This window comes from Gymnoscopelus braueri (genome assembly GCF_963280865.1).
Source record: "Gymnoscopelus braueri genome assembly, chromosome: 24".
NCBI classification, from domain to species: domain Eukaryota; kingdom Metazoa; phylum Chordata; class Actinopteri; order Myctophiformes; family Myctophidae; genus Gymnoscopelus; species Gymnoscopelus braueri.
In genome coordinates this window covers 23,060,451-23,072,742 of record NC_137626.1, presented here as the reverse complement: position 1 = coordinate 23,072,742, position 12,292 = coordinate 23,060,451, and the positions used below count along the sequence as shown (strand labels likewise).

General features: G+C 43.3%; 1 protein-coding gene across 1 annotated transcript; it reads right to left on the bottom strand.

The window, feature by feature from the left end:
• Positions 1-8,646: 8,646 nt before the first annotated feature.
• LOC308080521 (autophagy-related protein 9A-like) lies at positions 8,647-11,085 on the bottom strand (the record flags this gene model as incomplete). Its single annotated transcript, XM_080422417.1, has 1 exon — positions 8,647-11,085. The coding sequence occupies one exon, from the start codon at positions 11,083-11,085 to the stop codon at positions 8,647-8,649; it is 2,439 nt and encodes an 812-aa protein (XP_080278543.1).
• Positions 11,086-12,292: the final 1,207 nt, after the last annotated feature.

The following is a 12,292-nucleotide window of genomic DNA, read 5'->3' as shown; positions in this document are numbered from 1 at the left end:
GAGTAAGGACAACATCATTGCTGTCTGTCTGTCTGTCTGTCTGTCTGTCTGTCTGTCTGTCTGTCTGTCTAGTGTATGTATCTTGATAGGTAGACTCTTTAGATAAATATGTAAATTGGGATTATCGGTTATGCTTAAGTAATGTGGTTAAATGTGAAGGTGCAGTAAGGTGCAGCCAAAAGGACATCTGTCTGCGGTCTTGTTGGTGTTAATGTCCATGTAACTTTCAACTTAAAAGGGATAGTTCACCCACAAAATGACTTTTTTTCAATCGATTAGTCACCCCATGGAGTTCCCTGCAGTCGCATTCCTAAGCCAATAATTTGATGACTGGCAGCGGTTCCTGTAGGAGACACAAAGAGTCTCCTTTGTGTCTCCTACCGGAACCACTGCCTACCGGTCCGCTGGTCATCAAATTATTGGCTTAGGAATGCGACAAAAACAAAAAAATATCCATGCATTCAAGTCTCCATGGGGTGACTAGTTGATAGAAAAAAAGCAATTTTTTGGGTGAACTATCCCTTTTAAGTGTGTGAGTTGAACAGTTTCCTTTTTCAAGAGACCTCGGGCAGAGAAAAGAGGGGAACTAAGTACATATTGTACAGGTAAAAGTATTTAAAAGTGATCCCAAAGGTCAAAAATCTATAATCTGGAACTATTTTAATGAATACGTTGGCTCAGGAACATGATGCCTTGAGAACCCCTGTTGACGGCGTTGGCCCAAGGAGGGGTAATAGGTTTAAGTAAGTCAGGCTGACAAGTAGGTACTGCCCGAAGCTCAGAAGCACAAAATATTCAATGACCAAGCAGGGATTCCTGACTGAGTAGTAGATGTTTGGTCTCTCGTGTGGGAAACCTGGGTTCGACTCCGAGGTAGGACATACAAAAGTTACGGATTGCAGTTTCTTCAGAATTTTGACATTTTTACTTCACCTGCTGGCCTAACCTATCCCTAACCATAACCATAATCATAACCACACCTAACCCCAATCTTAACCACAACCGATCAACCAATCAATCAGTCTTCATTGTCACATCACATCAAGTAAAGGCAGGTACAGACTGCAGGACCTTAACGTGGTCGGGGGGTCATCTGATCGTTAAGCATTACACACTGCAGGAGTTTATTTCTTGAAATCGGCTGTCATAATATCGTTGTGGTCTTCACAACAGGATTGATCCCCGACAAGGGCTGACACACTGTAGGATAGTTCACTAGGATGCTATCTCCAGAGTCAGACCCAATACATACATTTGAGTTTATTCCAATCCATTTTAATCGACGTATCCCGTGATATGCCTCTCTCCCTCTCCCTCTCCCTCTCCCCCCTCTCTCGCTCTTTCTCTCTCTCTCTCTCTCTCTCGCACGTCAAGTGCGCAGTAGCCTCGATCAGTGCGCAGAAGCGGTCAGTGACAGCGTTGCCATGTCCGCTTATTATAAGCGACTTTGGGCTTGTTTTTCTGTAGAGTTGCTTGTAAATATTGGTTGTTGCGGGGTGCATTTTTTGGGCTTATTTGTGTAGTCGCTTATTTGGCCTTGTTTCCTAATGTTGTTTAAACCAGTGGTTTAAACAACACATAATATGTATTTGTCCGCAGACCCCCCTTCTGTAAATATGTTGTGCCATCATAGACCCCCATACAAGATTTGTGTGGATTTGGAAAATATTCCACAATTTTCTCAAGATTTTTCTTTGAAAATAGCTGCGACGCGTTGTGAGCTTGTAGATCGGCTATTTTCAACTATCCAATGTATTTGTAAATAGGTTTAAAGTGCTCAAGTGGCCTTTTCTTGGGCTTGTTTTCATAGACCTGGTTGCTTATTTCTCTCGCAACATCTGGCAACGCTGTTCAGACAGCGTGCACATGCTGCATACACTCAGGGTACATACACACAGTTCAGTGTGTATGTACGGGCGTGTGTATGCACGGGCGGAAGTCCCATACACTCCCATGTTAAGTTTAAAACCGGAAGAACGGTCACGATCCGCGTCCGGTTTTAAACTTAACATGGGAGTGAATGGGACTTCCGCCCGTGCATACACACGCCCGTACATACACACTGAACTGTGTGTATGTACCCACACACACACACACACACACACAGAGCTCGCTCTCGCTCTCGCTCTCTGTCTCTGTCTCTCTCTCTCTCTCTCTCTCTGTACAATTCCTCTAAAATAAACAGCCCACCAGGCTCGCTCACTCTCTCATTTTGTTTTATAATGTTAACTTAATACAGGACTGGACGGTAATATTGCGGTAGGGACTGTTTGTTGTGGTCAGATCCAGCGACGCCCCCCTAGCCACGGTGGCTGTAATGTGCTCTCATTGGCTGTAGCGTGCATCTCCTCGCAAGGTGGTCGCAGCCCCGTTCATATTGTATGATATTGTCTGCTGTCCTGTCCCAGACAGAGATGAATATCTAACACGCTAGTTATCTGAAAACGGTCGGAAAGCCGTCGCAGAGCGGATAATCGCGGCCATATCGTCTCGCGGAGCCTTTCACACACAGCGAGCATTAGCTCGCCGATCAAAGGCCGATCTGTGTCAGATCGGGAGGTTTTGTCGGCGAGCGCCAAAAAATGTCGGCGACAGCAATATCGGACCCAATCTCCTGCAGTGTGTACGGGCCCTAAGTAATGCCCTAAGTAATGCTTAACGATCAGATGACCCCCCGACCACGTTAAGGTCCTGCAGTCTGTACCTGCCTTTAGAGTGGGTGAAATTCTTTGTGCGAGTTTTCAGCGTTGCAGTTAAATTAAGAGTCAAAATAGGGAAAAGAGAATCGAATAGAGAGGAAAGTACATATACAAATGCATTAGAAAATAGTAGCAGGTTTGCCTAAACCGTAGCCTGAATGTTTTATGAACTGTATCCCTTAACTCCAAAATGTTCTTATTCATAAAAAATACACTTTCCCTCGAGGACCAGAACATTTTTCACATATACTGTCAATTTTTACTGGTACCATTATCCTTGTAGGGATTTTTGGTCCCCACAAGGACAGTAGTATGTAAACCACATACACACAAGAGATGTGTTTACCACCTGTGTGGATTGTTTGGGATTCCAGGCATGGCCTTCTTATTTAGAACCGGGAGGTTGGAGGACCGAGACTCCAAGCCTTGCTGTGTTTTAATTAGTCTGTTGGTGGAGTGTTATCCGCCCAACACATCCTATTTGTATTCTCAAAAGGGCGCCGATAATGGCCCCTGCAGCTCAACGAACAGAGGCTGTTTCCTTCATCAGACGGGGCTTAATGACCTCGGCTCTTCAAAAAAAGAAAGAAACTACTAACAAACAAACAACAAGAAGAGGAAGAAAAACATGACTGCATAATTATTCTGTTTAACAATCCAGTTGACAATTCAATTTTCCTTCATGTTGCCGTGTTTTCTTTTTTAGATTCATCAACCGAAAGTGAATTCCTCCTCCATCAACAACAGGGACGGTTATAAGGTAGCCGCAACGCCGCTGCGGTCTTTACAAAAATGATTTCCCTGGCCCAATTGACAGTGCAGACATTCAACACTCTTGCAGCAGACAAAGTGATGAGAGCGTTCAGGCATTTAGCTGTCTTTGTGATCCGCTTTCGTTGATCAAAGGTGACGTTTACCCAGACAGAGTAGTTCATTTTGGTGACACTGCTACTGTGTTCCTTTCAGACAGACTCATTAAAAGAAGATGTCTAGACTTTGTTTAACCAAGAAGAGTTGAGGATTGGCCCCTAAAGTCCTGCTGGGAGTCAATGCAGAAGGCTGTATCATGGTTTCATTGTGATAATGTCTTGCGAGAGAGATGAAGCATGGCAGGGATCCCCACAACATATTGGTTTTATGTTAAATGTGTGATTTCAGACATTTAACTTTGTAAACTTGACCTTTGGCTTGGTACTTGGTCTGCACTTTTGTCCCTGTACACCAACAAACCTCTTCGTTGAAATTAGCCGATCTACAAGCTCTGAGATTTTCGGCTAATGTTACCCTCAGAAAAGGAATGCGATTTCCTTCATGTAGGTATACATTTCCTTCATGTGAATGACAATATTTGAGGTACTAAGGTACTGTATGTAGTTCAGCTGGACTTCCATGTGATATGTTACTTGTGCATTCTGGCAGTCTGTCTAGGCACAAAGTACGCATTAGTGTCCCCTAGTGAGTGATAAATGTAGGCTAGAGATAAACAAGATATTACGATAACAGTTATATTCATTCATCTCAATTCACACTCAAATATGATCCAATTAAGGGTTATGTGAAACATCTGTGGACTTTCCTCCTCAGTGTTGGATCAATCACCAAAATACAGTATTTTACAAAGCAGCTGAAACTAGAGTAATGATGCTGATTTGTTTTGACTGTGTTAATACAATATAACTAGCACATCTGCAGTGGTTGGAGGTGGTCTCCCAACTCTTTCATTGAGAAATTGAGACTCTGGTGTACACCTACTGGTTGACAAGTAGTCTGAAGCTCATAAGCACATTATGTCCCCTGACCAAGCAGGAACTCCCTCTTGTATGAGCGGTAGTTTGGTCTTTCTGTGATGTAGGTCATAAAGTTAGGACAGTTATGGATTCCAGCTTTAATATGCTCTGTGCCTATTAACTGTAGTTAACTGTAGTTCCCTTTTCCAGAAGGGGGCACACACATTTCCTGTTCTGGGTCAGTTTCTCATAACTTTGTTTGATTGGCTCAGCATCAGATTTGAACCGGAAACACATAAGTGTTAAGTATTGCCCAAGACGAAAAAGACATGCCATCTCTGGTTTACTTCCCGTATCTCCATAAAGTAGGCGGACACCTTTTTAGTAGACAGGCAGAATGGAATCTATTCATTTCAATGGAAGACTGAACGTGAAGACAGCTTCTGAACCATTCTTTAGCCCCATTGTCACTGAACTAAATATTGGACCCCATCGTCACAAGCTACACAATATTCCCAAGATTTTCATACTAAAATGTTTTTTTTTCAGAGACAAATCTAGAGAAAATCTACTTTATTATCGACCTTTCTCCGTCCCAGCAACACTCTAGCACCAGTAAACATTGGATGTTCGCGAGATTTGCCGTCAGGCGTTTGTGTACCTAGTGACTCCAATTGGGATGGTGTATCTTCATAAATTAACCATCTTTGGTATTGCGTTTGATGTCCCCACAAAGACAGTAATACAAATTTGGGTGAGTGTGTGAATGGCAGTAGTCTCAAGACAGTTTGTCCTAGCGTTTAAAATGCTTGAAGGTACTGTGTGCAAGATTGTACTGTTAAGTTATCAACATGCATGCCAATGTCCCTGGCATTGTTTAACACTCAGTGTATAGTAAACCATGTTACTGTGTTTGTACGAAGCTTTGTATGTGTGTACATGTTTGTGTGCATGCACACCTGTGTGTTTGTGTGAAGGTAGTGGATCATAAGGTTGACAGTCAGATCATCACCCATCACTCCAGTAAGTGTTTGGCTGGGTCTTGCCTCTGCCTCTATGGTCCACTGTGTCATTTTTCTTACTACACCACTTCAGCCAAGACCCGCTGTGATTGGCCAGTAGTCGCTGTGATTGGCAGTTCTTCCTTGTTCTTAACCTCACAAAAACTGCCTAAACCTAACCTTAACCCTAACCATAACCTCACAAAGAACTATGCCTAACCTAACCTCACACTAACATAACATTTGTCAGGACATGCTTTGGAGTCCCAAAACAATCTGTTCACTCACATTGGGATTTGAACCCATGATCTTTGGGACATGAACTAAGCATCTTAGCACAGTAAACTACCAAAGTTGCTGTTATTTGGATCAGAAATGTCTCTATCAAATGAAAACTTCCTGGGAGGTGTCGGAGGGGGGTGTGGTCATTGCCCTACTGGTGTAGTAAAAATAATGTAGCCGGTCGAGCTCATCAATCCCAATGCAATGCAGTTATTTGCTCTCCTCTGACAGGCTTGTTTCAAATAGGCCATCGATGTACCATAATTAGTTCAAAATGTCGAAAGCTGTGAATTATTGATGATTAGGGAGAAGCACATCTCCAATCAACTGGCTTTCATCCGTTGCTTTTTAAAAGACAGCTGGTGCTCTGAGTCTCACTGCAAACACCCATCTCTGCTGTTGATGCCACCAGAGGGTGTGTGCGCTGAGCATTAAAAAGTTAACTGGGTTAATAAACTTGATACACATACCTGTAGGTGAATGTTTATGATTAGTGTTCAAAACAAAATTCTTCTTAAGTGCAATTGGCTCATATGGTCATGAAATACTGGCTGAGGCTTTCTTTATTTCTTTTTAGATATTTTTGGGGGGATTTTTCTGAGCCTTTATTTGATAGGTATACAGTGGAGAGAAAAAGAGGAAACAGTAGGGGATTGACATGCCGCCAGGCCCGGCGTCACAGGGGTGGGGTCAAGATGAATGTGAAAAAGGATATTCATTACATTAAACTAATAATAATAATAATAATAATAATAATAATAATACAATTCATAACACTAAAGTGTGTCAGGTCAGTTCTCTAGTGATAATATTACAATACAGTATAGCAAATGCACCAACTGGCTCAGCCGGCTGGGAATCAAACCGGGGACCCACTGTCAGGTATTAGAGCCATTGTAGTATGAACCCTAAACACTCCGCTATGGGGTTGCCTCAACATAAGTGAGCTCTTTGCCTTCTATTGAGTTTAATTCAAATGTGTGCTAAATTGTATACAGTACGAGAAAGTCAGAGAATTCATACATCTGCCAATCATGTCAAATGATTGCACTAATATGGGATAATGGCAGCCCAGTAATTTTCCACCTCCATCTCAGGTACTTACAGTATAAGGGCCATAAGGCTTTCTATGGGTTCCGGCTTTTACAGGAAGCTGAAGCACAATGGAATCCAGGGGCTCTTAATAGAGGTACTCTCTGTACTTTTGCTTTTAAGACTCAATTACAGGTCAAGTGCACTTCATGATGTGTCATGTTCTTCAAGACCTTGCACTTAACTGGATGGAAGAAAATTGAGGAGCTGTTTGCGTCCATGTATCCTGGTTACATAACTGCTCGTAACAGAGATTTTACATTTGATATATAACAAAAAATTATTATGTAAAAATGTTGAGGCTGAACCCATCTTATTTGAAAATGTGCTCAAACCACTGAAACCGGTGAAAATGCCATGTACAGTACCTTTGCCAATATATCCACCAAATTTGTCAGCTTATCAAATTAGTGTGACAATACTACCATCTAGTGACATTGGAAGATTAAAACAACCACTGGCAGTGGCACCCACACCACATATACTATACAGTGTAGGCTATGTATGACAGTTCTATGAATGTGAAGAGTGGCTCCAGGGCCTGATGTTAGTGATATTTTGACTTTGATGTTGATAATGACAGTAATAGTATTACATTTGTGTCGACATAATATGACTTTGTTATGACAGTATACTTTACTGTAGACTTTTATACTTTGTAACTTTGTAACCTTTTTAACGAAAGTATAGTACGACATATTTGTTGCTTTTAGGATGACATAAGACATGAAGTATGTTGTTCTTTTGCTACCATGGTGTAGGTTATTTGTTTTTTGATGTCATGGTAGTAATATGACTCTTTCTTTTTTGGTGTACGCTATACTATGACTTATTTTTACACCATGGCTGCTTGGGGGCAAGCCGTCTAGAAGTGTGTGTGTGTGTGTGTGTGTGTGTGTGTGTGTGTGTGTGTGTGTGTGTGTGTGTGTGTGTGTGTGTGTGTGTGTGTGTGTGTGTGTGTGTGTGTGTGTGTGTGTGTGTGTGTGTGTGTGTGTGTGTGTGTGTTGATGACTGAATGGTACAGTGTTTCTCAAATGTTTAACATTTCAAAGACTCCCATAAGTCAGGGCATTACAGAAATGTAAGGGTCCTTTTGGAACCCCCTCAAGGAACCCTGAGGGTCCCTGGGCTTGGCACTTTGAGAACAACTGGTATAGTAAGAGTGTCATAGGACATTTTTTGGACTCTTTTGCTGCTATGCATAGTATGTAATTTTCATGTTGACATTATTAATTTTGTCTTCAATGACATACTAAATGCTTTTGTTTTTGACAACATAGTATTGTATAACTTGTTTTTTTTATGACATGGTATATTATGACTATTTCTGAGGACTGCATTTCTTTCTTGTCATAGAATAGTATGATTGCTTTTTGGCTTTTTGAATGACAGTATTGTATTCTGATGCTGTAGTATTCTATGGTCATTTTTATGTTTTGACAACATTATGACTTTTTCTACAAAGCGAGTGCATTCATTATGGTGGTTTCAGCGAGTTATAAGGTTCTGTAAATGTATTGTGCAAAAAATACAGTAATGCAGTGATATTAAAAAGAAGATGTACTACATGAACCGTAGTGTCCCTATTCTGGCCATATCATAATAGGCAAACATTCTGTGAAAGTACCGGATCTACAAGCTCACAATGCATAACAATGTGATGCGTATTTTATATATTTTTTAAAGCAAGTAGCCTACTCCAGTAATAATGTGAAAATTTGACTTTCACGTGCAGTGGAGCAATATTTGCCCAGGAGTATACCTGACTCAAGTAACAGGGTTGTTTACTTTGTCCACCACTGGTGTAGAGGTATCTCATCCTCACAGCCCTCCTCTGGAATGGTGTCATGGTTCCATGGGGCTGCCTGATGCCCACCCCCCTCCCATGGCCCCTGCACCTAAAGAATCTGTTCCTCCATATTGACGCTGGCTGCTGCTCTGAAGCGGGACCCACTCCTCCTGGCCTGTGTTGGCACTGCAGATGGCTGAAGCCAAGCTGGGAATGTCAGAGGGACTGGGGACTGAGGTGTGGAGGGTGTGTGACTGGGGGGAGTGTCTGGGTTGAGGGCTGGGGTCACTTCTGACCTCAACGGGGGCGCTGTCGCCGCTCTCCTGTTTGTGCCATGTGTAACGAGTCTGCTCGCCGCGAGACTGCTGCTTGTGAAACTCATGCATGTAGAGCGCGTGCATGCTCATCTCGGTGGAGGAGGCGTACTCTGATAGAACCAAACCGGTCATCTGTCCCTCCCACGCACTGCTACCTGAGCTGATCATATGTGCATCAGTCCCAGAGTCTGCCATTGGCCTGCCGGTGTCTCGGGTGTGGCCAACGGCCCTATGAGCAGCATTGAAGCTGCCTCTCGTTAGAAGATTGCTGCTGACTGGTGAGAGGGAGCTCAGGGCCAGCGCCCTCTCACCAATGCCGACTGCAGCGTGATTGGCCAAAGAGCTTTCCCAGCCAAAATGAACAGAGGCTAATGTGGGCGGGCCTGCCAAGAGGTTGGCAATGAAACGCCTTGGCTCAGACTGGGACAGTAAGGTGACTGTGTGTGGGTCTGCCGGGGCCTTGGTCACCTCTCTCTGGACCCGTTCCTTGAGCTGACTAATGAATCGTTTGGACTCATGGGGAGGCTGCCACTGGGGATTGTTAATGGCAAAGTACATCAGAGACAGCTCTGTCTTCCCACCCTCCACCTGCTGGTAAAAGGAAGCCTCCGTCTTCCCTTCTGACATCCACGCAGGGTGTCCATGCTGCCTAATGTCCATCTGAGCGAAAGAGCAAATGTCTCCCAACCCAACCACCTCCAGAGTGAAGTTCCTGAAGAAGTCAATGATCTCCAGAGACTTCCTCCTCAGGGAGAAGATCAGGATGAAGGGGGTCACTACTGGACTGACCAGCTCCTCCAGGATAATAACAGCCTTGTTCTGGAAGAGCTGACAGAACTGGCGACGGGTCTCATGTCTGTGCGCATTTCCCTGCCAGTGGTCCGGCGCATAATGAATATTTGCCAGGATCACCCTCAACAGCTGCTCGGGGCAAAACACCTCGTCCTTGTCCAGAATGATTGACCTGCAGACTCTGACACACACTCCGAACAGTGTGATGGAGGAGAGGACATGTTCTACTTGTAGAACATCCTCGTCATAGATGGTCAAGATGACAAGAACAGCCAGGAGAGAGCCAGCAAAGAATGCTACATTCTTAGCCACCACAGTCAGCAGTGGGGACTGAAAACAGTTCATATACTTAGACGAAGCCTTGTATGCCTTGCTGAGACGTGACATGAGCTCATGGTCCAGCTCGTTGAAGTGACGCAAGTAACATCGACCATAGAGAGACCAGCTCCTGGCTCCCAGAAAATCAGGCTGCCGCATGATCACCCCAGTGTAACTAAAAAAGGCATAGAGGATCTGCCACACCAGAATGACTGGACAAAGCAAGAGATTGGCAATGCCAATCCACAATATACGAGATGCCAGTTTATCTGCCAGCTCCAGCCTGTCGCCTCCTCTCTTATACTCTTGCTTCAGACACCATTCACTCTCAAACAGAGAGCCTGGCCCCCAAAAGAAGATGAGCTCAAAGTTGTACTTGAGACCCCACGTGTAGAACACACTCTCTCCAAGTAAAGGAGGTCGGAAACGTACAGGAAGGAGAGACTTATTCACCATGGCAACCATGTAGTTTTTGAAGCGGAGGATACGGTGGTAGATGTCCAGTTCCATCAGTTCCTTCTTGTAAATGCAGATCTGGTGTTCCTTCTGAACCTCCATTATTCTGGCTTGAACCTCCTGCCATGTTGTAGAGGTCAACTCTGACATGGTCATCTTGAGGGCACCGGTGTAGAAGGATCTGATCTCCCAGTAGCAACAGACATTGTAGATGAACTTGGCCAGTCGGTGCAGCCAGAACACGGCAGAGATCACCAGTACAAAGATCACAAACTGGTTGTCACGGATACGAGCGTTGCAAACGTCAATGGGGAGGAAGGTATCGGGCAAGGTGACTTTAGAGGAGTCTCGCTTATTAGCGAAGAGGATGTCATAGTCCACACAGTTGACCAGGAACACTGTGAAGCCCACCACAAACGGCAGCTGAACCAGCTCAAAGATATCCCCCAGCAGCATACAGGTAAATCCATTCTTCTGGTGCAGGTTATAGACCCTCTGGAAGAACAAGTCTAGGTTTTCTATATGATGCCATTGGGATTTGCGTTCAGGCACATGCAACAGCAAATTCTCGTCTCCTGGTGGGGAGTCACGGTAGGAGGCAAAGTGAGCCATAATAACAACAACTTCAGTCACACCAAGCAACCAAGTATGCTGCTACAGACACAACGTCCCAGCTCTGCTGTTTATCCAACATTCTAAACTGAGAGCAAAACAAAGGGCAATTCTTAAAGATGTCTCATTAGAGACAGGGAATGGTACATACTTCTTGCTATTTCCCCCTCTGATGAGAGTAATACAGATATTATATAAGACTTGTTTTTGCTTATACCCTTGACAAGAGTATTTTGACAATGTCACAACTGTGATGGTATTGTGTTTGTGTTAGTTTTTAGCTTGAATTCATTTACTCTATTGAATTTCTTCTGAACTTCCCTTTTTCCCTATGTTATAAAGAAAGTGAGGTAAAAAAGACTGGACGCTCTTAAGGCCTATTCACACCTTAAATAGGCTAACCAGAGCTCTGATCTGACATCACACACAACGCATACGGTTGACATGCACGCCACACTTACATACCAAGACTGCTATGGAACATATAAAGATGCAATTTTGTGTATCGATTAGATACTGTATATCTCACATGTATGCAACAAATGCTACATTGTGAGTATGTGTAGGCCAGATTATGACATCAGTCAGCTGTGACATCAGTACTGTAACATCGACTCAGTCATCTCCATATTTGGGCAAAAAACAAGTAAAGTCACACAGTTTGTGTATCTGTGCCCTTTAGTGACCAAGACGTCCTCTATCACTGAAGTCCTTTGGTCAGATGTTTGGGGTTGTTGAGAGAATTAATTAATGATTAATCAACAAATTGGCCACCAACATAGACTGGATATGGTTTTACAGTTTACAGTTTACACATTTAGCAGACGCTCTTAATCCAGAGTGATTTACAGTAAGCAAGGACATTAAAGGTTTTAAAACCAGACATCAAAATTACACAAAGCAAGTTGGTAAATTCACTATACTATAGTTTAATCATAGTGTTTCCATTCCAGCGTTTTAAACATAACACATGGCAATTGTGGCATAATTCTTTAAACAGTGTTGTTACTGACAAGATTTACTGCAGGATACCATAACACAGTGAAACAGTGAAACACAGTTTCCAAATCGAGCCAGTGTTCATTCTTACTGCAGACTGTGCTTTTGAACACTTTGTTCTTAGCTTGTAAAGCTGGGAATTATTTAGGACAACAACTCATGGTGCAAAAAAACAAACAAACAAACAAGGATGCATGTTTCTATGGAA